Below are 27,326 nucleotides of genomic sequence, written 5' to 3' on the forward strand. Positions count from 1 at the left end.
GAGAAGAACCACCAAATATTTCATGTAAGCTTCCACTGACAGATAGACCCTGCTGGAGGGGCTGGTGCTACTGCCACTCACTGGGACAGTTGGGGGAAACCAGGTCAACCAAAATCCCTTTGTTGGCTCTCATCCTTGACAGTTAGAGGAACTCAGAGACTTAAGATGGAGAAAATGGTCATTAGGGCATGCTCTGGCATTAGTAGCTATAATTCACAGGTTCTAGCTGAGGATATCAGAGCAGTTTGTTAGCACCGCAACAAGGCAGGGGAGTGATGCAACCCACACTGGGAAATCAGGAGCTTCTGAGTTCGACTCACCTAAATTCCTCCTGCAAAAGAAAATCAAACTGCAGCAACACCTGGGGCAGAGGATTTAATGGAGGAGGCAGCATGGCTCTTACTGATACGGTGCTGAACCAGGACTCAGCGTATCTTCTCCAGTACTATCTCCAGTACCTCTAGTTTCTCCACCTGAAGAAACCCTTGCTATGTCTGCTCTGAGGCAGCCTGGCCAGCAGCCAGTGGCACAAAGCAGAGGATATTAGCCACCAGGCAGAGCTTGTTTTGCTTGGTGGACCTCGACTAGGTCAACAGAAACTCCCTCTGCTTGGCCCATGTGGTGGTAATGGCTGCTAGGCTGACATGCCATGGGAGGAGGAGGAGGGTTAGGAACCAATGTCCCTTTCTCTGAAGTGAATTCAAGTATCTCACAGCTTACATCCCATTGATTCTCAGTATGACCTTAATGTCTAAGGGGTTTAGGTGAGTTGAAAAAGAGAAGCCAGGTGCCTAAGTAACAGAGATACTTTTAAAAATGACAGAGGACCTCCTGAGAGGGTCTCTTTCATCCTGAATTTTCCTACAATCCTGTGAAATGCAGTTTATTCCCAACTGTGCCACAGCTCTGACTGCGACCTCTGGCAAGCCCCTGAACCTCTCCATCGCTCCCTTCCACCCCGCCTGCCCGCTCCGCCGAGACCCCTGGCCCCTCTGCGCTGGGGCTGCTCCCCCCGGCGTGCCTGGGGTGAGGGGAGTTAAGGGGTTTTGGGGTGCCAGCAGAAGGCAGCCCACGGTTGGCAGAAATTACCCACACGTCCCAGCTTCCTTATTATCTCTGTGAAAAAAAACAGGGCAGCCCTTTGCTGCGGAATAATTCTTCCAAGCGGATTCGAAGTCGGTAGCGGAGCAGCAACCGAAGGCTTCAGGGAGCTGTGAAGGGCAAAGCGGCGAGGGGAGGGATAGCTGGGAGGTGTTGGAGTTTCCCCGGGTGCCCCCGCTCCCCATCCCGCCGGGGTGCCCTTAGTGCTCCCGGGCACATTTCGGAAGGCAACGTGGAGTCAAGCAACCCTCCACCTCGCAGATGAGGATCTTGATGTGGAAAAGAGCGATAGGAGGGGAGAAGCGGGATGAAGGGGGGTTGGAAACCAAAGCAAATCACGGATTTCCCTGGGGAGGCAAGGGCAGGGAGGGGGGGGGGGGGAAGCGCACACGGTGGGTCGCGGCGAGTCTCCGGGGGGCAGGATTTCTCTTCCATCGCATGGAAGAGCGAGATTAAAGAAGAAAGTGGGAGTGGGGTGGGAGGGAAGGGAGGGGGGGGTGGTGGGGGGGGATGAACAAAGGAGATTGGCAGCACAGCTGTTTTGGGAAGAAAAAAAAAAAAAAAAAAAAAAAAAAAAAAAGCCAGCCTTCCTGTTTCTTTAAAGCCGCTCATCTGCGCGGCGGGCCGGCTGCCGGCGGTGGTGGGAGGCAGGCTGCGGGGAGCCGCGGACGGACGGACGGACTGACGGCCGCCCGGACTGACGGAGGGAGCCGGCCCGCCGGGGCTCCGCTGCCCGCCGCGGCCGAGCGGGCGCAGATGGGCGGCGGCGGGGCGGCGGCGGCGGCAGCGCAGCGGCGGAGCGGCCGGCGCTGAGCGCACCCGCGCAGCGCCCCGCGCCATGCGGAGCACGCCGCTGGCGGAGGGCGAGCCCTGGCCGCGCCTCTGCGCCGCCGAGCTGGGGGGGCTGCGGCGGCTGCGGCGCAAACACGGCTGCAAAAGTTTCCGCGTGGAGCTGAAAGTGCTGAGCGGGCGGCGGGCGGGGGGGCTCCGCGGGGGCGGCCCCCCTCTCCCGCCGCCGCCGCCCCCCCCCGCCGCCCCGCCGCCCGCCTGGGAGCCGCGCTCCGCCGCCCTCGGCGCCGCCGCCAGCGCCTTCCCCGCCGCGCCGCCGCCGCCGCCCCCCGCCGCCCGCCCGCCGCCGCCGCCGCCGCCCGCCGCCTCCTCCCCGCGCCCGCGGCCGGGCGAGGCGGCCGGCGTCTCGCCGGAGATCAAAGCCCTGCAGCAGACGCGGCGGCTGTTGGCCAACGCCCGGGAGAGGACCCGCGTCCACACCATCAGCGCCGCCTTCGAGGCGCTGCGGAAGCAGGTACCTGCCGACGGTCGGGGCACCGCGCCGACCCCCCCCGACACACACACCCTTCCCAACCCCCGGGGGTCCTGCTGCCCCGCGGGGGCTCCGCAGGCGCGGGTGGTGGCGCCGGGCATCGCTTGGCAAATTCCTGCCCGCCCCGCTGCTCTGTTTTTTGGGGGGTGCGCGGGGGAAGGCGCCCGCTCTGCCGCACGCCTGGAGGCCGGGGGGGGGGGGGGGGGGGGCGCGGTGAAAGGCAGGAGCCTGGAGTGGACGCCTGACAGAAGGGGAAGTCGGTACAAAATGCCTGGAAGTACCAACCCTAAGAGCTATGCTAACACTCAAATAAATAAGGGGGTTTAATTTGCTTGCAGTTAGAAACTTTTGGACTTCCCCCCCCCACCTCACCCCCGGAAAAGAGAATGGCATGGAAGGGGGGCTGGGGGGGGGGGAATGAAACAAAACCGAGAAAGCCCTCCAAATGAAAACAGAAAGTGAAGAGAGGCACTTGGCCAAGCTGCGAGCTGGGGTGATGCTCCCATACCATGAGCACGTGTACTTGCTAGCTGTGCTGCTGGGGTGGGCTGCCCCAAAGGGATCACTGGGAATTTGGGCAGCAACATGCTCCCGTTGACTTTTGTGCAGGGTGCCTGAGCCCTCAGGGCCCTTCGGGTTCCTGCAGCCACCTCTGAAACTTTCCGTGTGCCAGGGAGAGCTGAGTTAAGTTGTGGTCCCCCGCAGGTTAGTTACCCGTTATTTTTACTGTAGTGTGTGCTTGAAGTGTGTATGGTGCTGGGTTTTCTTGTTGAGAAGTCTTGAAAATCCTTATGGTTGTCTGTGAAGGACAGTAGATTTGTTCGCACTGGCAGGGTGGAGCTTCTGAAAGGTAAATAAAGTTTTGGACAAAATCCCTCCATCGCTTCCCCAACGTGTAGAAGGTGAGAAGAGATCTGCAGAAGCTGCAATGTTCGTGTAACTTCCCCACAAGGATAAATCAGTGCCCTGGCCCCTGTATTCAGCCCTATACTTCTCTCTTTGTGTAGGGACCCTGCAACAGCCCCCGGATAGACAAAGATGTGCTGTCACACTGTGCAAGCCCAGCTGTCCCGGCTTTTCTGCCTTCCCAGTAAATGCTGACCGGACTAGTCCAGGTGTGTAGGAAGGGGGAGATGCACAGGGCTTTGAGGGCTGTGAGCTGCAGATGAGTCTGAGCGTGAGAGGTGCTGAGCATCGCCTCTCCCGGGATGGTCCCTCCAGCTTGGTGGGAGCAGCACACTCTGCTTGCAGGGGGGCTCACACACCCAGCCTTTTGGCTACCATCTTTCAGACATTACTTATTCAAGCCATTCCCCTAGTGTGCTCGCTTTAGGAGGCAATCCTGTTTCCTGCTTAGAGGAGCTCTGCTTGTTTCTGTCTCCTGTGTGACGCCTCCAGCCTTTCTCAGTGACTGCTGTGTGCCGGGTAGCTGTACCCCAACAGTTAATCCTTCCCCGTCATCTACTTCTGCAAACAGACTTCCAGCCCCGGCCTCAGTAGGAAGCGCAGGCTGAGACTACATCAGGAGACAATTGCTGATAAGCGTCTAAACTAGACCATTTTTAATCACCATGCGGTGGTGGAATCTGAAAGCTTCTGTTATAATCACGGTAATCCAGTGTGTGCTGGATGCTGTCTCTCCCGCGGTGAGAGGCGGCCCCGTGTAGATGCAAACTCCAGACTTGATATATGTTGTTTCTATAAGCTGCTTCCGTATCTCAGTTGTTTGGCAACTGCATGTAACGTGCTTGGAAGTGTCAGTCTAATTCTCCGTGGACAGACATCTACACCACCAAAACCGCAAGGGGAAGTAGCACTGATTTCCCAAATCACTGGCAATCTTGTTCTAGGCTGAGCCTCAAGCAGAAGTCAGGCAAGCAACAAATTAAAGCCGCACTCTTTTGGGAAATGGGCAACTCTTGAAAAGCCTCAGATTCCTGGCCTTGGCCCTGTCTCCATAAATCATTTCAGCCCTGGACTCAGCTGGGAGCCCAAAGAGACTGGAGAACAAGTTGCTGTCCTCTCTTACCATGAAAGCCAGTCTCTAGGGTCAGCCCAGGAACGTACTAGCAGAGCTGTGTTCGCTCTGCAGAGAGAAAGAAATAATTCTCTGGGAAATGTTTGCTGCAAGGTTTTCCTAGCAATTTGCTGAGGGGTGGGCTGGCTGTCCCGACCATCATTGGATGACATTTGGATTCATTTCTTGTTGGGCTGCCAACGGCGTGCTTGGTGCCGTACGTGACATCAGGTGACAGTCAGCTTCATTGCACATACGCGCGGTGCCGGCTTGTCACTCAAATCATTCACACCGGTGCCGGCGGAGAGGTTTTTGAGGAACAGTTCGGAGCAGGAGAGAGAACCTTGCTTTCCGTCACGTCTTGGTCAGAGGGGCCGGGAAGCGGGAGTGCAGAGAGATGCGTTTGTAGAGGTAAACGCAGTAGGGAGGCTTTCTCTTGCCGTCTTTTCCCATCCCCGAGCATACAAAGGGCCTTCAGCCCTGTGCAGGAGGCAGTCCCTGTGTGCCGTCAGCCGCAGCCCTCGGTTTACTTCTTGCTCCTCGGTTAGTCTTCCGTCTCCTCCTTGTCATCACATATCAGGCTCTTAAGCAGCTGGGAGGCTTTTCCTGAGGCGCTGAAATCGATACCTCCCCGCAGACGGGCGGGCGAGGAGCACGGGAGAGCGCCGTGTTTGCACGCAGCCGGCCCTGGCCCCGCACTCCTTTGGGAAGGGGTCGGGAGCTGGATGTGGAGCCACTGGAAGCAGGAGCCCCACTCGGCCACCGGTACCCGGCACCCACGCAGCTGTCGCCCCCCCCCCCCCCCTTCCCCACCTTGTTTGGATGCACGGGGCTGGAGATATCCATCCTCACTGGCATGCGTGGGATAAAACCCCAGTGCTTGCAGGATCAGGCCCACCGCAGCCACGCTGTAGGGAGCCTGTCCGTGCCCAGCGAGGAGGAGGAGGAGGAAGGGGAAGCCATGCCCCTCTGCAGGACACCCTCCCCATCTCGGCAGCCCACCCGAGGGCGAGCGGCTGGCACGCATCGGGCCGGGCAGATGGGCTGACAGCAGCGTCCCTGCGCTCCGCAGCTGTGTACATATGGCACACATGTTTCGGCTTGTGTCGGGCTAGCTCTCCAGATGGCAGGAAGAGGTGGTGGTTTCGTTTTCCCCAGTTCTTGATGGAGGAAGAGCCGGCCACAGTCGTTTCACACAAGGAGAGGCTAATCCAGCCATGTCTCTGAGCACTTAGCTGTCCCTGGCTTGCCTCCGAGGCCAGGGCCCCCTCAGAGGTGGGAGGTAGATGGGCAGCTGCCAGCTCCAAGAAGCTGCCTGCTGTTGGGAGAGATGTGTCACTGCGCTTGCCCCTTGGCGCCCTGGCCACCAGGAACGAGGATCTCTCTCCCTCTCTCTGTATCGAGCTGCTGCCTTCACCATAGGGCCATAAGACTGGAAAGAGTAGATACAGCTCCTTCCCTCTAGTCTTGGCACTTGTGATCTTCAGCTACTCAGTGTGGAAGAAATTTTCCCCCCCTTCAGTCCCTCAAGCATCATTTGTCCAAGCGATCCTTCCACTGACAGTGGACTCCTGAGGTTATCCTAGTTCCCTAGGGAAAACACTCACCTGCTCTAAAACACTTTGAGATGGTGGAGATACTTCTGTTGTACTTTGCTCTCCCGCTGCTGCTGCCTTTCTGGGTGTCCCTCCTGGGTGCTGCTCCTGTCACCATGGCTGGGCAGCTCCTTCCCAGAGCACTGGTCTCCTGCCCTCAGATGCCCTGGCAGGTGCTGGTCAGCAGGTTCTTGCACTGTCCCAGCTGCTCCAGGACCCCCCATAAGTGACATGACAGATTGCCACTTCCGTCCTTTTTTTTGCCTCCCTCTCCCTGCTGTTGTGGGTCATCAGCAAACCCAGACATCTCTGATGCAGACAGAGATGCAGCACTGAGTTCACAAAGACCCACGGTCATCTCCTCCTCCATCTGAAGTGTCCTCGTGCCTGGTGGATGTTCCAGTTCATGAAGCAGTGCAGCCATTCGGAGGAGACAAGATGTGACCATACCACTGCACATCTTCACAGCAACTGCTATCCAGGCCGGGCCATTGTTGCCAGCAACATCGGTGCCTTTTTTTTGTCTCCAGACTCCTTTTGGCAGCAAGAGTCTCTTATCCCAGCACAGCCCAAGTGTGAAACTGAACCATCTTAATGTTTATTACAGCATGGACCTAGCCACCAGGTTTACTCCTGGAGGCCTTGGCTGGGAGGAGATAGTGCTCTCCACCCTTAGGCTGCAACAGGCACCCAAGCAGACCAACTCCCACCAGTGTCCCGCACTCGCAGGAGTTGCGATTGAGCTTCTCAGCTGTGCTGACAGACCCTAAGGTGGCAGCAAACTCTCCCTCGATGGACCGAGACAACCACAGCAGCCTTCCTGATCTGGAGCCTGCCTAGGCTTGCACATCTGGTTTCTCTCTGGAGCACTGCTGTCCAGCTCCTCCTCAAGAAAGCAACGCATCGAGCCACAGCAAGCTAGAGTCTGCGCCGGGAGCAAATGTGTCCACAGACATTTATTTTCCCTTGAAGTATATTGGCGTTTTTCTAAATCTTTTCACCACTGCATTACCAGGGCGCTCTCTGCCTTAGCAGCTGACAGCCTCACTCTCCGCACTCATGTGGGTTCTGGAGATATTTTAGGGTTTTATAGGGCTTTTTAGCTGCTGGAGTGGAGTTTTTTTCCCCCCGCTAGCATCCTTTCACTTTTTGCTGCCGGCATGCACATGGCTGCTGTGGCTTGTTGTTAAATCATTGCAGAAAAGACCCTGCTCACTCCCGTCAAGAGCATGGTGGGACATCAGGAGTGGCAGCCTCAAGGCCACAGGAGGAGGTTGCGTTGCTGTGGGGTGGCGTGGGGGGCAAGCTGTCTGCAGGGGTTTGGAGGGACAAGCCAGACACTAAATGCAGGAAGGACCTGCGGCTTGAGCAGTGCCTTAGCCACAAGCCAGTGGAGGCTGAGACTATTCTGGGGATGCATCATTACGTGCTCGTCCTCCTTGTGTGTCATCCCAAAGGCGGCTGTGGTTTGTCACCTCTGCAGGCGGGATGCCATATGAGACCAGTGTCGCTAGCGTGTCCTTACTGCGTGGTGGGGGTGGCTGAGAGCTTTCCTCCATCACCTGCTGACACCTTCCAGCCCTCTTCCCAGTGATTCACACCCCCCCCGCCATGATCCCACCATCAGGAAACCCTGAGATGCCTTAAAACCCAGCTCGTGAAGACAAACCGTCTGTTGAGCTCCCTGGCAGTGACAGCCGTGCCGGGGAGGTTTGGCCCTGCTCCACGGTGGTGGTTGGAGAGGTGCTGCTGCGCTTCGGGAGAGCCGGAGCATCCTTCACACCTCCCTCCCAATGTGCAGTGCCACCGCTGCACGTTGTCATCCAACGGCACAGCGTTAACCGGAGCATCTCGGTGGTTTCAGCCAGTCCGGAGTGACGCTTGCAGTTATTTAGAGTCTGGTTGGGGCAGAGCAGGGCGGCACTGTGGTTTAACAGCTAAAGAAGATGACAAAATACTGGCCTGCAGCAACACAAGGGGAGAGAAAATAAGGGAGAAACCAGACAAAAGGACAAAAATCCTGAAAACAATGACTGTGTGTCACCAAGAACCGGGCTTGTTTGTTCCCTTGGCTGCTGTCTAACTGATTTTATCCTCTGCTACAAATCCCACTCCTGTCGGGAGGTATTTGCTCTGCCTGCTGCAGCCACCCCGAGTTAACCTCTGTGTTTTCTTACGGCTCCCGCTGAAATCGCAGGAAAGAGTCTGCTTTTCTCCATTGGGCTTTGATTCCAGCCTCCGCTCCCTGCCTTAATCAGCTCTCAAATTCCTCTCCTGGCTGCGGTCCCTGTGGTGGGGAGGTGCGACACTTTCTGGTACCTTGCAGCAGAGCCCCACGGGTTCTTTATTTCTGACCTGCATCTCCTTTGGGCCACATGCCGTGTGTGTTCACAAAGTGGTGTGTCCCACCCTGGTCCCAGTTTGCACTGTCCCCCAGGCCATGCAGGGATGTGTGTGCTGTGGGAGGGTTGTGCTCCTTGCAGCTGACCACAGGCTCGGGGCGGTTCCTGGGTCTAAGTGGTGGTAGCAAGGGTGTGGAAAACCCGGTGGTGTCCAGCAGTAGCCAGTGACTAAAGAATCACCAAGGCTAAACTGATGCCAGTGTAATGCCATTATCTATGGTGGAGCTTGTTCTCCTGTTTCCCAGGTGAATTGGACCCACTTGACCTCAGATGTGGAGATGATCACAACTAAAATGTCACCCAAAAAAGTGCCTCCCTGCTACAGTGCTTGAGAGCAGCCCCTTGTAGAAAAGATTTTCTGTGCCCGATGACCCTGGGATTTCCCCAGTAGTCCTCTGTGTAGTTATTATTTTGGGAGGTGGTTTAAAGAGCCTGCAATAAGATAAGAGCTTTGCTGCAGCTCAGCAATGTGATATTATGATATCGCATGATACTGAGAGTGTGTGTTGCATGCCCTGAGGATGTGGAGGAGGCTTTCAGGGTGCAAACGTCCGGTGAATAGTGCAGAAGGACTGTCCAAAATGGAGCAGAGCCAGGCCTGGGGCAGCATTAACCAGACTGCCGTTTGGAAGAGATCCCCTGGGTGAACTCACCCAGCACCACACCTAGGTTTTGTTTGGAAGAAGCCAATTCATTCGCTCCAAAGAGTGAACTCATGTTTTTGCAATGTGAGCGATGGGGGAGCCAGGAGCTGGGAGGGAACCGGGAGCTGGGTTATTTGACAGCGTGGACCCACCCGAGAGGCGAAGGCGCCTTGGTCAGGACTAGTGCTCCCGCCTGAGCGATGCTGCTTTTGTTCTTGTTGGCATTTTTAAGCTAGGTTTGGTCCCTGGCTGGATGCTTCGCTGCCTGTGGCGAGGCAGAGATGAGGCTTTCTTTGAAGCTGCTGTGATTGCTTTGCTAGAACAGGGCTGCCCATTCCCCACCACTGCAGTCTGGTGGCAGAAAAACAAAAGCCTCCCACGCCCATGGTATGAAATAACTGCCCATTGCTGGCTGGACTAGAGCTCTGCAGAGCATCTGACACCGTGACACCCACAGATGGTCGAGGGAGGGGATTCTCCCCCTCTACTCTGCTCTGGTGAGATCCCACCTGGAGCACTGCATCCAGCTCTGGGGTCCTCAGCACAGGAAAGACATCGACCTGTTGGAGCAGGTCCAGAGGAGGCCACAAAAATGATCAGGGGGATGGGACACCTCTCCTATGAGGATAGGCTGAGAGAGTTGGGGTTGTCCAGCCTGGAGAAGAGAAGGCTCTGGGGAGACCTTATAGCAGCCTTCCAGTATTTAAAGGGGGCTTATAAGAAATATGGGGACAAACTTTTTAGCAGGGCCTGTTGCAATAGAACAAGGAGTAATGGTTTTAAACTAAAAGAGGGTGGATTTAGACTAGATATAAGAAAGAAATTTTTTACAGTGAGGGTGGTGAAACACTGGAACAGGTTGCTCAGAGAGGTGGTAGATGCCCCATCCCTTGAAACATTCAGGGTCAGGTTGGAAAGGGCTCTGAGCAACCTGATCCAGTTGAAAATGTCCCCGCTCACTGCAGGAGGGATTGGACTTGATGACCTCCAAAGGTGTCTTCCAACCCAAACTGTTCTATGGGGCCCTTCTCCAAAAGCACTCCCCTGAGAACCATGCCATTTATCCACAAAGTCAGGATCTGGCCTTGCAGGATTCAAATCCATGACACACTGCCCCAAAGGTCCAGTTCAGTGTAGTGAGCACCAGTGGCATGAAGAACCATCAGAGGAGGCTGGCTACTGCTGTGCCGTGGGCACGATGAGGGGTACTTGGGGACCAGGGCCATGCAGCAGATTTTGCTGCTGCACGTGGGAGTAGTCTTGCAGGCAGCGAAACTGCCTGTCTGGTCTGCAAGTTGCTTGGTGGCTCTGAACCACACACCAGGGTTCTCCTAGGTCCTAAGTTCAGGCGCTCTATGGAAGCTGTCTGCTTCCACGGTGCCCTTTCTGCAATCAGCAGATCCACCCACTGATAACCAACTGCACTGAAGGGGTCTGGCAGGACTGTGAAAAGACACCCCAGGAATGCTTGAAGGCTTTTTCATTATACAGCTGTATAAATCATCATCGTCCTACGTGGGATCTTAAGAAGGACTCAGAGCATGTAGCTGTCAAGAGCAAGGTAGGGAAGCCAAGTCCCTTGCTGGTGAATCTGAACACACCAACTTGGCCCATCAACCAGTGGATCCCCTGAGAAGTAGGAGGAGGACCCATATGTGTTCACCTCTCCCCCAGAACTGGGTGAAAAGAAGAAGGCTGGCACCAAATCTTTCCCAAACATGTTCCACAACGTAACACAACTTGAAAACAGGCAATGATCTTCTGGACAAGGCCTTCAGCTTGTTAAGACTGTTACTCGTAGAATCACAGAATGGGCTGGGTGAAAGGGACCCTTAAAGATCATCTAGTCTGACCTCCTGCTATGGGCAGGGACAGCTTTCACTAGATCAGGTTGCTCAAAGCCCCATCCAGCCTGACCTTGAACACTTCCAGTGATGGGGCATCCACAACTTCTCTTCTCCTCCACCTGGTAGCTCCACAGACACCAGCCCTGAGATACTTTGGGATGGTGTGAGAGAAAGTTTTCCCCTGTGCACAGGGCGAACAAGCAAGGACCATCAGGTCCTGCTGCCCCAACCTGCTGCTTTTCCCCTGAGGTGCCTAAACCCCAGGAAATGTCTGACTCACCCCGGGGTGAAAGGAGGGATGTACAAAAGCCAAAACTATTAAGCACTGGACATTTATATGAACCTTCTGGAAATATTTTTGGCAGGAGATGCAGCACAAGCAATGAGACAGTGCAGTTGCACTGTGTGTTTGGACGCAGGGAAGAGGCAGCCAAATGCACTGCCGGGGAGGGATGGCTGATGTGTTTTAACTCCCAGCATAAAAATAAACCAGATGAATTAGCAGACAGGTAAATTCAGCAGCTTATTACAGTGTGTTGTGGAGGACATAGCTGTCAGGAGGGCTTAGCTTACACTACATTGCAAATGTGGGTGTTTCTTTGCCTTGAAGCCACCCTGGCTTCCCTGCTGTAGCCAGGGGGCCCAATTCTGCCCTGAGTGACCTTCATGTGGAGGGGGTCTGTGCTGCTAAGTCCCATTTTTAGCATAACAGAGAGGTCTGGACATCCAGCACCCAACACCTTTCTTTCTTCCAACATTTTCATCCCACGTAAAAGCAGAATGGACTTGGCTTTACAGATGTTATCTGTACAGGTCCAGAGGGCGTTTAATAGAAATTGTATCTTGTTGATAAGGACAGAGATACCCAGCTAGAAGCGCAATGGTGCGAACTGGCTTCATGTTCCTGAAGTCCATGGGATGTTCGTGGTTCCCCACAGACCCATCATGGTAAACATACCCTGCACCCTTCATCTGGCAGGGGTGGCTGTTGTACCCTCTCACCAATCTTTTTCTGTAGTTGTTCCCCAGTCTCATCCCGCAGTCTCCTGTGCCCTGGGTGAGAATCAACTCCAAGACCATGTCTTTGGTGGATGACAGTGACCCTCTGGGGAGCTGTAGCGGAGCCCTGCCTTCCCCGGGAGGGCTGACTGTGGTTCGAGCACTGCTCCGGTCAAGTGTGCGGCAGACTTCCCACAGACTTCAAAAGGAGCATCTTTGGTCTTCCAAGGGCGCTGCCTCTGAATCGCAGACGTCAAGGATGGAAAGGACCTGTTAAGTCACATCCCGTCCTATCTTCCTGCCAAAGAAGGGCTCTTCTGCACAGGAATATGTCTCGAGAGCATTCATCTTGCGTTGATTCGGCCCCTGCCAGCCTGGGGATCACTGATAAGACCCATGAGACTCCGCAGAGCCCTTCACAGACACAACCAACAAACATCCTCTGGCTGAAGCTCTGGTTCCTGCTGGTCCCAGCCCGCCGCTGTGCTGATCTCCTGAAGCCAAGGACGGTGCCAGTATCCTTTCCTTTCTAGCAGACAGCTGCATTCCTTCGGATTGGTGTGAAATTTCAGTTGCAGTTCCTTCCTAATTCCTTTTAATCACTGCAAATATTGCAGGCAAGATGGTGAGCTGCGCTGCCGCTCAGCAGAAATCAGTGAGGTCAGATAAGGGAAATATTTTCATTAACTGCACGGGAACTTGAGCTCTCCCCTGATTCCCCCTGGCTCTGAACGGACCTGCTCAGCTCCTGTCTTCACAGCTCTCCCACCAGAGCACTGACGTCTATTCGGCTCAGGTGTGGTGAGCAAGAAGGTGACAGAAGGAAAGGGCTTGGTGCTCACCAGGAGTGTGACAGATGCCTGCTTGCTTTACCTCCTGCCCAAAATCTGTGTAGCGCAGACCCCGTGGGAGCTGGGAAGGTTACACCTGTGTGGCCACGCTGGCATCAGGCATTTTTCCCATTTCTAAGACGCTCGCTCTGTTTTGGGTTGGAGTTTGAAGATTTCTTGGCATCCAGGTGTGTCATTGACGCCCTTCACTCCAGCCTGTACAAATCTCTCCCCTCCTCCCTGCTGGGCTTCTGTTAAAGAAGGGATAAAACCAAAGTTCACTTTCTCCCCCCTCCCACTTCTTGGGGAAGCTTTGGATCTGGATCTGAACTAAGTGGCTCATTCCTCCCTCAATTTCCCATGTTTAATTCAAAAGGAAACATTAAAATGGCAGGAGCTGAGCCAAGACAGGGAGGGTTCCTATGAAATAGTTATTCTAACACTGTTACCATGGCAAAAACTCTTATATTCTAATGTTGGTGCCCCGCACCCATCGTGGTGGTGTCTGAGCTGCTCAAGGTGAATCTCTTCCCGTGGACATACAGAGCAGCTCCAGTTTGGACTTTGCTGCAGCATGGGGGAAAAGTGTTGTGTAATCCCAGTTGAGAATTTTGTGAACTGTGTTAGCACGGAGATCTTTCTCGGAATTTGTAGCAAACATGTCCTACAAACAGTTTGGGTTTTATTTTGTTTCTTTTTTTTTTTTTTTTTTTTTAATAAAAACAAAACACAAAAGAAAGCAAAACAGATGAGGAAAAAAGACATTAGCCTGCCTTCTTGTGTTGTAACTGGACAGCGTCTGTGCATCTGCCTCAAGGATTTCGTGGTCTATTTTCCTTCCACTCGATTTAACTTCCTTCTTGCTCTAATTCTGAAATTATTCCCACATTTAACTGAATCCTTCCATTTTAGTTTCCATCTTGCTTTGGTCTTTCACGCTGCTGTTTGATCTGGGAGCTCTGCTGTTCTTGTTACATCAGCATCCAAAGAGACTTGGGTGTTTCTGCCGCCTGAAGCTCTTGCTTTCAAAATAGCTATCATCTTATTGTGTCTGGGGGCCAGGTATTATGGTCTAAGGGCAAGCACAGTGCATAATGCTGGCAAAGAGGTGAAGGCAAGGATTTAGAGAGGGATTTTGTTGGGCAAAAAGAGGCCCCTTTTCCCACTAGACTCCAGCCATTTCCAGCTACCCCTCTGATTCACTCTGGAGATGTAGGGACGACACTTAGCCTTGTCTTTTCCTTGACTGCCAGCTTTGCAAAGAGGGTCTTACACAGTGTATCGTGAATCCTGTGGGACACCTAGTGCTGGGCATGGAAGTGTCTCTGTCCCTTTTGGGTTGGTGTTACCAGCAGAGAAGTTTCTGCTGCGAGCAACTGCCAGCTGAGGTCAATGCAGCAGTGACACTGGGTATTCCCAGAGAATAAATAGATTCCTTACGATGTCCCTGCTCATTGCTGGGGGGGTTGGACTAGATGACCTTTAAATGTCCCTTCCAACCCAAACTGTTCTCTGATTCTGTGATTTCTTGCCTCCTCAGGGGTATCAGTAGCAGATGGTGTGTATGAAAAAAAGGCCTCCTGAGGCTTGTCAACTTGCTTTTGGAGAGGTTGGATACTGCTTGTGTGATACACCTCAGCTGTATCATACAAGCCAAATGGGCCATAGGGTCAACAGCATTAAGATCCATGTACTTGTGGATAAGGGTGGTTGAATTTGGATTTCCATAAGTATTACGGCAGAGCTCCTCCCTAGGAGTGTTTGAAGACACTGCAGCTTGGACAGGAGTGTGGATTAGTGGTTGGTGGACAGGCAGGGACCAGTGGGTCCAGTACCTGTGGGGAGAGATGTCATGAGTGGACAAACCAGGGTATGACTCTGAGTTTAGCTCTGCTTCGAGCAGGGAGTTGGGTTGGAGACCTCAAAGGTCCCACCACCTGACACTGTGACTGTGTGAGCAGTGCTGCTGCGTGTGTCGATAAATGACCTGGAAAGGGGTGTGAGCAGTGCAATAGGAAGTTTTCTGATAATACTCCAGCAAAAGGTATTGATATTTGCTAGAGGTAGCAAAGATCAGATGAATTACTACCGAGGGACCTTATGACTCTGAGTGACTAGGTAATAACATGGTAGATTAAATAAATACAATGTAGATAAAGTGAAGTGATGCATATGGGAAAAAACATACCATATTCCACATATGAAATGACAGACCCTGAGCTGACCATTATCTCAGAGAACAGAGACCTCAGGGTTTCTGTAAATGGTTCAGTGAAGGTCAGGGGTCAGTGCCTGGTACTGGTCACAAATCAAATCAGGAGTTACAAGAAAAGGAATATTAAACAGAACATAGAACATAAGCATCTGCTAGATGAATACATGGAGCGTCCACAACATGGATATCGTGTGTTGTTCTGATCCTCTCGGCTCCAGAAGGACTAGGAAAGGGTCAGGGAAGAGCAGCAAGGGTCATCACAGGTATGGGATGGCTTCCACACTACTATCTGCTAAGGAGATTTGATCTTCTTCTGGAAAAGAGGCTGAAGAGATGATAGAGGACTAAAAACATGTATCACAGAGGAGGAGAATACAATCTGTTGTCCTCTCTTCTAGTACAGGAACTGGGGGACCTCAGGTGAAGATAGCAGGAGCTGGGTTCAAAACAAACAAAAGGAGGGCAGTGTTATATAGACTAGGGTGAAAACTTTGCAAAAGGATGTTGCAGGTGCTCAAAATTTACAGGGTTACAGCTTACCAGACCAAATTCATGGATAGAAAAGATCTATCATGGGTTGCTAAACACGAGCTGAGGTCATGGAGCTGACGTTAGTTGGAGCCTGGCAAAATACTTGGGGAAATCCTATATATGCCTGTGCTGTTCTGCTCCTCCCTTGGCATCTGCATATGGCCGCTGTGGGGTTCACCCGTCTTATGTAAAGTCAGGGACATCGTTTCAGGGATGAGCCTGGATTTGTGTCTCTGTGGAGAAAAGAGAAGCTGAGGCACAAGCATGTCAAGAAGCATTAAAAAATCTCCAACCCTAAGCAGAGTGTGACACCCCAGAGGGGTGAGGAGGATGGAGACTGGTATGGAGGCAGATGGTGGAGGGACATTGAGACATTCCAGTGATTGATGTAGTATGAAAATTTAGATTGACGGGTAGTCAGACAACCTGAGTGGCTCGGATGGATTTCAGATAAACCCCCGGCTCCAGCTTCCTGTAGGCAATAGACTCTTGTTCATTAAAGGCTGAGTGACCTTTAGCAATTTTGCAAACTAGTGAACGGGGCCTCAAGCCTATTGAGCTCAGAAGAAGATCTCTTGTTAAGCTGGACATGCTGAAGTTGTGTGCCTGAAATTGAGCACATATGTAGTGTTTTGCTGGATCACGATCGACAAGCAATCAGACCTTTTGCAGCAGGAAACATACTGTTCAGTTATTTAGACACATGCTGTTTAGTTTGAATTGTTTGAATGTTTCACATTACACTAGAAATCTCCAATGCTAAAGAAATAAATTGTGTAAGATAGGGCCAGGGCCCTGAACCAGGCTCTGGTTTGGTCTCTTCTGGGACGTGAGGTACCACGACGGGGTGTTTCAGCAAGTAGGAATTACTGCCTCCAGGTCCTGTTCCTACAACAGCATTGTGTTTTTGCACAGGCTGGAAGTCTTGATCGATGCTGTTTGAGCACAAACCCACCAGGTTATGATATATTTGCTCATACCCCCCCTTATTGCCTTATTCTGCAAGACCTGTGGTGACATTGGACCTACCTATGGGAAATAAGTTACTCAAGATGAGTAACTAGGTGGCGTGGGAGTTGAAGGTTTCTGAGAAAAAAAGGGCCTCTGAGAAGTGAACTGAATGGCAGGCAGACGTCCCAGGCCGTATCCTGCCATCGTGTTTTAAGCAGAACTGGCCCACTGAAATCAAGAGGCTTTGTGCTGCTTTCATCCCCATGGAGAACAGCAGGGGAGTTCTTCTTAAAAACCTGTTGGGACCATATGGCCTTTTATCGCTAGAGTTCCTATTTATGTTAAAAACTGCTAAGTAAATAACCTACAGTTGTTTTGTCATGCTTGCAGAAAGATATTTTGTTTATCTGGCCTAATTTTTATTTTTTTTTTTTTTTTCCCTGTTACCCTTTCTAGGTTCCCTGCTATTCTTATGGTCAAAAGTTGTCCAAACTGGCCATCTTGAGAATAGCCTGTAACTATATCCTTTCCCTGGCCAGACTAGCAGACCTGGATTACAGCGCTGACCACAGTAACATGAGCTTCTCTGAATGCGTGGAGCAGTGCACTAGGACCTTACAAGCAGAAGGAAGATCTAAAAAAAGGAAGGTATGTTACAGCCTCCCCCCCCCTTGCCCCCCAAATAACGGTAAAAGTTACAAAAGTGGAAAAAAAGGGAAAAAGCCTAAAAATCCAAGCAGTTTCCTTCCTTTCTCAACCTCTTGAAAAATTTTCCTGATTTTTTTTTTATCCCTTGCCTTTCTTTCTTGCTTTTTCTCCTCCATCCGTCTGATCTTGTAATAACTGCATTCCTCTCTAATCAAAAGCTTTTCTCTCCTTCCCATCCTCCGTGCCGGGCTCTTCCTCTCATTAGTCGCCCATCGTGTGTTTTAACACGAGCGTGATCCTATTAGAGTCATCTCAGGGCTGTTATTTGTTAAACCAAACCAACCTCGAGTTGCCTTTTGGAGCCCATAAAACACGGTTGCCCGCCTGTGTTTTCTGTTTTGTTTAATCTAACACTTATCTCTGGGAAAAATCACCCGACAACAAAAAAAAAGTAGCTAATGGAGACATTGTATGTATAAACACATTAGTAAGATGTATGACCTGAAGGACATGTGGGTATCTTGAGGAAACAACGTTAAATCTAATTACGCCTTGCATTCCTTTAGGTTACTTAACACTGAACCAATTAGGTGAAATCATCGTCAAGCAGCCGGAGGAGGAAGCGGAGCATTCTGCCAGTTTTCCTCTCGGAGAGTGACATGGGTGAATTAAAGGAGTGATTGATGTCTTTGTTCGGGCTTTTATGACAAAAAGAGTTTTGTAAACTTGAATTGAACTTCCCCCTGCTTTCTGGGCTCGCTTGTCAGGCGGGATAATAAATCAGCAGGATTTTAATGGATGAATGGGCAGCTAAGCCGAGGAGCAGGCTCCTTCCCCAGTGTTGTTAAGATCTGCCTCTGATTCGGGCAGGTTTCCTCACTTTTCCTCCTCTTTAGCCCAACAAATCATCCTGCTGCAATTCAGTTTATAAATAAACACAATAGCACACTCCCTGTCGCTTCCTCTCGCTGTCATGGGCTCTGTTTCTGCCCCTGGAGCAGCAGTGCCAGGCAGAGATGCAGCACTGCTCGCCCACAGCCGATAGCACTGGCTGAAAGTGGGAGGTGTGGGGGGAGCTCGTGGGCACGGCCCAAAATTGGGGGTTCATTGTAGGGTCCATAGTGCCACAGGCAGTGGTGTCTCAGGGACACTGATGTGATGCCACCAACCCTAGGGCGAGGTGAGAGTTGGATCTTTGGTCCCCTCCCCAAGCTGAGATGGAGGAGAAGGGGATGAACATCCTCTTTGAAGCTTCAGCAGATTGCTAGTTTGGTCTTGGGTCCCCTCTTCAAGTCAAGGTGGAGGAGAAGGAGGGGATGAGCATCCTTCTTGGGGCTTCAGCAGAATTCTGGGCTGGTGTTCAGGCTTTGGGTGTCCGATGGGCTGAGATGCATTGTCTTGGCTTATGTAAACCAATGCAAGCTTCAAGACAGAAAATGCAGAGCCAGATTTCAAATGGCTCCAAATCCCAGGATGTTCACATCTGAGGATTAGGGCTGGTCCCATCCTTAATTAAAAAAATAAATTAAGAATTAAAAGCCTTCCATTTATAGTGTTTGTTCTCTAAAGTTTGCTCTGGAGCAGAGGCATGGAGAAAAGCCCCAAGCCCATTGACAGCGCATGAACAATGAAACTCTCACGGGGCATCAGCACATCCCGCCTCTCGGTGGGCCACTGCAGATCCGCAAAAACAGCGTCACTGGGAGAAAGTCTGCCTTTTCTCCATGTTCTTGAGGGACACCCACCCTAACCCTTCTCCAAAAACCATCTCCAAAAAGAAAGCTGGGCTTTATACCCGAGGCAGGGTCTTGGTCCTCGCTCTGCCTTGCTTTTCTTTCTGGAAAGTATATTGCAAATGCATTTCTGCTAATTGGGAAAGTCCAAGTTTAGGGCAACCCAAGAGCCTGTGGATTCCCCTGGCTGACAGGTATCATTTTATTTCGAGCAGTATTTGCTCAGATGATGGCGAGAGCATGTTCAGCTGGTGAGGAAGCCAAAACCAGTAGGTGCCACTAAGTAGCACCAGTAATTCCCAGTAGGTAGGAATGGCAGTGCAAAGTCTAGGTTGGGAGGACTCATCTTGGTATCTCCCTTTCTCCTTGAGCAAATCAAGGGCATCATGAGCACAAGGGAGGAAAATGCCATTGTCAGAGGGAAGCTATAGATGCAGGATGGTTGTGGGTTGTGCAAGGAAGATCCGAGCTCTGGATGTCAGGTGGTGTGATGGGATATGTCTCCTGGGGGGCCTCACATGGGCGGCTGGATGAGGATACAATGGCTTGGCCCAAAATCATTGCGCCCTCATTAATTTTGAAATCGGCACGTTTTTTTAAGCTGTGTGTGTTTTTAATCAAGTCTCTGAAACCACTGCTCGCTGAGCAGTTCCTCTGAATTATCGACTTTGGGGTGGTTATTATATTTTTGTTGTTGTTGTTTTTTGGTTTTCCTTTTTTATTCTCTCTTAAAAAAAAAAAAAAAATCACAGCAAGCCCAAGCACAGACCTCCACTTCTTGAGTTCTACTGTTGGGTCCACAGCACCCCTTTCTCCTGCCATCTCCATTTCATTGTGTCTCTGCCTCTGTCGCTTGCACTCTCAGCAATCTGACTGCAGTGTGCTATGGCACCGTGAGCTTTTCACACAAAAAAGTAGCTGGTTGGAGTTTGTTTTGGCAGGCAGGGGCTCCAGATGTTGTGTTTGCTGGATTGTGCATTGCCTTTTGCTTTGTTTTTGAGGGCAAATTATCTGCTGTCCCTGATGTTAGGCTGTTGTTCAGAGTTTGCTGTTGCAATAGGAAATTTAATGGGTATTTTTTCCCCCTCTTTCCACTCCGTTTTGTTAACTAGAAAAGTGGGCTTAAGCCTTTCCAACTTGACTAGGAAAAAAAAAAATCCCCTTTCCAGTCCTAACTACAGTTATATGGCAATTTTAGTTGTTGCAACTGAGACCTGACTGAAGGTGTTTGCTGATGGGAGATCTCATTTATAAGTGGCAAAGAGGGTAATTGAAGGGCTTAAAATGCCTTTTCCTTTAAAAAAAAGCCACACGGACATGGTGAATTGTGATGATAGTCTTCATTTTTTAAAGCTGCCTTTGGCTTGGTTATACAAGTGATCTGGACTAAGCCTTGCCTTTCACCATGCACACAAGAGTTGCACCACATCAGAGATTTGGGTTGCGACACACTCAGCAGAGCCCCGAGTCCTGCTGGGGCCACACTGATGTCCTGGGAAAAGGGGGGGTCTGCCCTTGGCTCCAGCCATGAGCATCCTCTGGCAGCACTGAGCATGCGGCAGTGAAAGGCGGTGGATCAGAAAGGGGAGTCAACGTTTCCCCATCCCTGACATACCCTGTTTCTGCACGGGATGTGATCCTAAGTGAGCGGAGGTTATCTGAAAGCCTCACACGGATTTTGTAGGGTTTTGGCTCCAGCCTGCTGTTTGCACAGTCTCTTTTATAGTCTTTTTCTCCCCCTCAGGGCCAAATTCTGGTGTCCTGCAGGAAGATGGTGTTACGGCTCAGGGTAGGGTTTGGGGCTTTCGGGTGCATGGCTAAGTGTTCTCTCTGGAGATTGCTGGTTTTGTTTAATTTACTCCACATCCCCCAGCCCCTACAGATCCAGCCCGCAGGGCTACAGGGCAAACCTTACCTCCCCACCAGGCAGCACAACCACAGCCCGTGGGTCTACCCAGAGCAGGATCCAACTGCTAACAAATACCCTATACAACACACCCAGCACTGAACAGAAAACCCCAAACTCCCATCGCAAGGTTCATTTTCTTTTCCTTCCCTTGCCCTTTTTGCTTTTGATTAGCCCTCGTGCTAGGCAGCAACATCGCTGCGGCCATGGGAGCTAAGCCGGAGCAGGGAGGGATGGATGAGGGATTTTTTTTGCTTCATCCTCCCCCCGTCCCGGCTCTTCTGGCAGTCGCAGACTCCAGATGTTCGGAGCGCGAGCTGGGAAGTCCTGCTGGCGCCACTTGGGGCAGAGGGCAGGGGAAAGGCACGCGAGCTGGAACCCGGAGTACTCAGTCACTGCAGGACTTGGCGCATTCCCCAGCTCGCTGCTGGCACATTCCCCGGCTCTCTCCTGGCCATCTGTTCCAAAAAAAACACTTTCAGAACCTCATCATCACTCAGGATACAACACTGCGAGCAGCTGTTAGCGAGGCAGAAGGGAAAAAAAAAAAAAAAAAAAAAAAAAAAAAAGAAAGAAAAAAAAAAAAACAACATACACACATAAAAAAAAAAAAAAAACCAAACCATGCGAAAGGTCTCTTTGTGAGAGAGGAAACTGGGTTATGAATAACAGGCGAGCAGTTGGAGCTCAATAAAAGTTTTCAGCTGGAATTTAGTTTCTTGGTTTTTGTGCCTGTGTGTGGATGCGCACAGACACAAGGAATTAAAAATTAAAAATGCACTCTATATATACATATTCCCTGATAATTAAATGATATAGAAGCGTATATAGAATGAAAAGCCACTCTATTTGTTGCAGTCTGCTGTGCTAAAATGGATCACATTATGTATGTAATTATTGCATTATATAAAATCGTTATTGTGGTGTTCTGCCATGCCTTGATGCTGCTTCATTGCTACTTCACTAAAAGCAGAGCTCCCGCTGTAGGTAACACTTACTCCCATTGAAAAATTTAAAGGAGGGTATTTTGCAGGCATATTTACTTGCAGGAGTGAACAAGTTAAGGTTTTATAATATAAAAGAGAAATGGTAGTGGCAGGCTTGATTCGTACGGCACTGAAACCATTCGCTTGGAGCATATTTTTTCGATAACACTGTATTATGACTCGTGATTTATTTAGACAGAGCTCCGAGATAAAGCCACAGCTCCCACCCCCTGGTTTGCGTAGATGATCCTGGCTGCCGGGGTTTACTGTTATTGATCATCTGATATTGATTATTGTAACACATTCAGAGCCAGCACAGTAAAACTCTTGACGATCTGCATGGCTTTTCTTCCTCGCGGCTTCCCGTCCTGTGAGGGATGGGGGGTGTAATAATGAGGTTCGACCTCCCTTTCTCTGCAGTTTGACTCAGCAGAGGTTCCTCTTTAAAAATAGCTTCATTTCCCTGCTAGGACTTGCAGGCGAGAGCGGGCAGCCAGCCAGTCTGCTTCCCCACGGCCGCCAGCTCCGCGGGCCCCGGGGAGGAGCTGGACCACAGGAGAGCAGCGACCCACTCCGAGCCATCCGTCTGCCTGCGGGACAGCGGGACAGCAGCATCCCTGGGGTGGAGGGGCCTGGATCTGCCTGGCCATGAGTTATTGCTGCCCACGCTAGCTGAAGGATTACACGCGCAGGGATCAGACCTGCTTAAAAATGAGGGGGTAGCGAGGCTGCGTAAGCGCTGTAGCAGATTCCTGTGCTTATCGCTTGTGTTTTATATGACCCTGCAACCTGAAACAGCAGTTGCAAAGGGGGCACGGTTCTGAGGCTAAGGGCTCACGACGTTCACTAGCAAGTTCGCCCAGCGCCAGGCAGCGAGCCAGCAGCAGCTACGTGCACCCCCAGGGGCACTGCAAACCCTGCCTCGGCCCGTCGGGAGGGTTGAGCATCAGTACCCCAAAGAGCTGGGCCGAAAGCTTTTCCTTGCAAGAGGGATGTGATGCGAGACCCCACTGTTGCATGACAGCACCCCAAAACGCCATTTGCTTTAAGGGGTGTTGGAGCAGCCGCATCGCAGCATGCAAAGGCTGAGGCTGGGGCTTCGCTGCCCCGGTGGGAGCAGGGTCCCAGCGCAGGCTCCGTTCCCTTTGTAATGAGTGTATTACCAAGAATAGGGTAAGATCCGCCCCACAGATATCAGGTAACTACAGCAAAAGGAAAATGTGAGTAGAAGAGACAGGAGAAGCCCTGGAACAAAGGCTGACTCAATTCCAGAAGTACTTTGATTTATAGAGATCGAAATGCTCCGGGATGCTGAAAACTCACCAAGGTCATTGGGCCAGTTGTCAAATTCAAGAACCATGGGAGCTCTGATACTAGTAGTTTAAAGCAGACCCTGGTTAATAAATCTGTCTTCAGAGTTCCTGGCTGGAGTAGAAAAGGGAGGGGGAAAGAAAGGAGCCTGTTCCCACCTGACACAATCCATGGCCAGTGTTGGGCAGCACCTGGGGACCAACTGAGCGGTGCCAGCGAGGACTGCTGAGCTCCTACATCACACTGCAGAGGGATCTCTCCACTCCCCTTTCTGTTTCCTTCGCTGTGAAGGTACAGCACAATTGCCCTTACTTGCCTTTGGCTGGTTCGTCCGTATTTCCTCTTTCCCCCCACCATGGCTGCTCTTCCCCAATTGCCAAGATGTCAAAGCAGAGACCTGCCACTGAGGCTCCTCTTCCTAAAACCATCCTGATTCCCAAAACCCACCGATGCTTTTTATCAGCATCAAGCACCCTGCACTAAAGGGTAGAGTCTCTGATTGAGTGCAGGAGGTGTTAACTGCAATCTCAAGCCCTATATGTTCAGTACTTTAAAGAGCTCCAGGGGTACAAAGGAGGGGACAGGGGGGCCCTGTGACTCTGGTGGCTTTGGCATAGGGCATGAGGCTGCTATTACTGGGTAATTCATTCCTGCGGTGGAAGAGGTTTTGCTTGCTAAGACTGCTGTTCCAGACGGGAGCAGGGGGAATTTGTCCCTCTACTGTCTTAATATTAATGAGAGTGGTCACTGCTTCCCTCCTTTTTCTTCTTTTATTTCCATGTGGGATAAATTAAACAACTGACTTTTCTATTGCAGGTTATTAATATATACTGTTTATTCTTGAAAAATAATTTTAGGGGGTTCCCAACAGAAACATTTGCGATATATAAGGTTGTTAGTCATTCTCCCACCTAAACCTCATTTATTCAAAATCCTAAATCCCAATTAAGGCCTTGAATTAGGGCAATAACTTCTGCCTTCTCCTGTTCCAAGCAGCACTAAGTAGTGACTTACAGTCAGCAGAGACACCTCCTTATTGATAATAATTGCAATAACGAGCTCTGTTTTCAGATTTGGTGTGTGCCAGATGTGAAGAGTTCATTATTGCTTACGGAGGAGAGCAACCCATGCAGGCTGGGACAGATGGAGTGACATTTATCCGGGGACTTTTTTATCTCTGGGATGCAGCCAGCCCACACCTCCATCCTGTCCTCCAGCAGAGCTGCATGGCCAAATGCCTCCTCCACCATATCCAGATGTGCTGACCCCAACTCCAGGAGTCTGGAGTCCAGCAGAGATCAGTATTTCTTGCATGGAGGATGACGTGGGCCTGTGCTTCCTCACTTGGCAGGAGGGGTGGCAAGGTAGATTTTGGGTGCTCCTGCCCCTTAGTCTGGTGTGGATGCTCAGCTGTTATGGTTGATCTCACAAGGAGCTGCCCTAATGATAGTAATAAAATAAATAAAGTAAAATAAAGTAAATAATATAAAACATTGGTATCTTAGTAATATTTTACACTTTCATGTTACAATATGCAGTAATGTAAAAGGAGAGGCAATACAGAAGCAAAACAGATCGAGGAAAAAATATTTTTCAGGCCAAGCTTTAAGGAGTTTGACCTTTTTAAGACTCTCAGAAAGATGGCTGATCTGTCCAGGGAACTGATGACCGTGTCCAAAGGATCTTCAGAGGCTGTACTGCACCCTGAAGTGATTTTAAATCCACTGGCAAAAAGCAAGAAACAGTGGTTGGACTCAGTAAATGGGATCTCATTTCCAAGTTTCTAATTCCTAAGTTACTTAAAGGAGGATTTAGGAGCCCACATGATGTAGGCAGTTTGGACAACAGAGATGTGATCTCATGAAAGAGCAGACCCTGAGGATTTTACTCTGTTTTGAACTGTGCTAACGATTGTTTGTGGGATATTTGCAGGGCTTATTTTAATGTTCAAGGGGCTTTAAATGAGGTTTTCCCTGTCTGAACCTGCTGTGGAGTTGTGCATTTTCCAAAGGACCTGGCCATAATACTCTGTAGCCAAATGCAATTACCCAAGTACATCTGCCATGGCCATGACTCACGGGGGGATACGCAGGCACAAGGGACAGGTTGCAGTCCTCCAGGCTGAGAAGCCGTGCATGCAGAACAGTAAATGCAATCACTAAAATAGAAAAATAAGCCCCATATCCTGCACAAATCCAGCTTGTCCCAACTCCTTGGCTTTCTCTGTAATTCTGAGATCAGCTTTTAAAGCTGGAAATAGACCCCAAAGGCTGCAGGTCTTGTCAAAAGCAGGTATTCACCATAATTGCTAATTTTTTTTACATCGGGAGCTGGAGCCAACACCTAATTACCTGGTTGCATTTCTTCCCGAAACCTTCCTTTTCCCCTCTCTGCTGGTCCCTCTGCTCTATGTAAGATCTGGCCACCGTTGTGGCACCTACACATGGTTGCTCTGCAAGCCCAGCTCTTAAAGATCTTCACATTCATGGCCAATGGTCCCCAAGGACGCCCCAGCGTGCATCAGCAACGGTCATTTGTGCAAGGAGCCGTTGGGACACCATGTGTTCATGGTTCTGATGGTGCATCTTTCTCTTTCCAGGAGTAATAACCAGGAAGGGAGGATTCAGAAGAGCTTCCAGCCAGAGTTACATCTGTTCTTGGCAAAGGTTGCACGATCTAGATGAAGACTGCAAGCAGCTTTTTTGCAGAAACCCCTTTTCGAGATGAAGATTGGCCAAGAAACTTTCTTAATCTCTGGAACTGAAAGGAAAAAAGGAAAAGAAAAAAAAAAAAGGGACAGGGATGCTTCTTATTGTTGTTAAGCCAGCCACCTTTTAGTACGTGCAATTTATTTAGCACTTTTCCCTTTGCTTAACTGGGAAATGTTACCCTCTCAGCTCATGTGTACAGTAATTTTTTTTGTTGTTGTTGTTGCTGTTGTGCCAAAGATTTGATGGAGCTTCTACACTGTGTCTTATTTTTGCCTTAACGTTAAATCTTTGAGCCAAAGAAAAGTCAGAGGTGCCATTCAGATGGTGGCAAGCAGGCCAGCCAGCTGTCGGTGGCAAATCCGAATTTCTGAATCCTTCCGTGAGTCGCCTCTTAATTTTCCTGCCCGCACTTCTCTGCCTGCAGCCCTGGAGCCAGTGTGCAGTGTGGGCAATAGCTGGGACAATACCAAATTGTGCTTCAGCGTTCAGGTTTGCTTCTTTCTTTGAGCGACTCCATGGTTCTGCCTTTTGGGCAATTTGCTGAAGTTCCTGCCTGTGCAACACATCCACAGGGTAGAAATACTGACACGAAGTGAGAGCTGAAACAGGAGCTATGAAACTTTTTTTTTAATAAATAAATAAAACTGAATAAGCAAAAGCTAAGTGCCATGTAAAGCAAAAAGAAAAAAAAAAAGAAAGGAAATTAAAAGAAAGTTCAGCTAGGCAGAATGAAATGCAGCAAAACGATTCAGCGGGCGTTTCAGATTTGTGAAGTTGTTTTTTCCATGGGGTTTTTCAAGTAGTCAGAAACCCATGTAATGCAAAAGCATTTGAATCCTATACTGTACCTTTCACTTCAAATTGAAGTAAAAAAAAAAAAAAAGAAATTATTGAGAAACATTTGCTTGGAGTAAGCAGACTTTATAGGTAATGCAGTTCGTATGCAAGACATCTGCTAATGATGCGGGGACAGAGCTCTGTGTTCAAGTTAAAAAAAAATATGGGTTTCCAAACCAAGGAGATTATAACATAATTTGTATCCCACTCAAGGGGAAAGGTTATTTGCAAGGCCAGATTGGCATCCTGGCTACATCAGCATAAATCAGGTTCCTGGGTGTCTGACTTACTCCAGTCCAAATCTGGCCGGGCATCAGCAGGCGCTGGGGAGAGCGAGAGGCTCAGCGGGCAGGGGAACAGCATAGTCTGTGTTTTACTGACATGAATATGAAACTTGAACTCCTCAGTGCCTGCCCGTTTATTTCTCAAGCTGAGCAACTGGCAGATGAACGCTGAACTGGGGAGCTGGTGTGCAAAACCTGAGCTCACCGGAGCAAGGTCTGGGTCTGGGGGGAGCCAGGCTGTGTGGTGACAGTCCGCTCACTGCCAAGTCCCCTGGACCAGACGAGGATGGGCGAGCTCCTGGTAAGGATGCTCGAGATGTCTTCTGCCTGATTTCTGGGACAGATGAGGGATGGCTCTGTCCATGCCCCCTCCCAGGAGCTAATGAGACTGCTCACCCCTTGGCCCTCACCACTGGTCATTATTAGCAGCCCAATAAAATACATTTTTAGATTGTCA

At 50.6% G+C, this 27,326-nt stretch overlaps 1 protein-coding gene across 2 annotated transcripts; it reads left to right on the forward strand.

Annotated features, from left to right (window-relative positions):
• Positions 1 to 1,628: 1,628 nt before the first annotated feature.
• On the forward strand, positions 1,629 to 27,326 carry ATOH8 (atonal bHLH transcription factor 8). 2 transcript variants are annotated; one of them, XM_042808393.1, is made up of 3 exons: positions 1,629 to 2,404; positions 16,910 to 17,101; positions 17,668 to 17,789. In XM_042808393.1, the coding sequence occupies exons 1-3, from the start codon at positions 1,940 to 1,942 to the stop codon at positions 17,674 to 17,676; spliced, it is 666 nt and encodes a 221-aa protein (XP_042664327.1). In that variant the 5' UTR covers positions 1,629 to 1,939; the 3' UTR covers positions 17,677 to 17,789. The 2 variants fall into 2 exon arrangements, with proteins under 2 accessions (XP_042664327.1, XP_032843316.2); XM_032987425.2 differs by lacking the exon at positions 17,668 to 17,789 and adding an exon at positions 25,637 to 27,326 and having other exon boundaries at positions 1,634 to 2,404.

This window comes from Tyto alba, unplaced genomic scaffold (assembly GCF_018691265.1).
Source record: "Tyto alba isolate M040663 unplaced genomic scaffold, T.alba_DEE_v4.0 Super-Scaffold_6, whole genome shotgun sequence".
Lineage (NCBI taxonomy): Eukaryota > Metazoa > Chordata > Aves > Strigiformes > Tytonidae > Tyto > Tyto alba.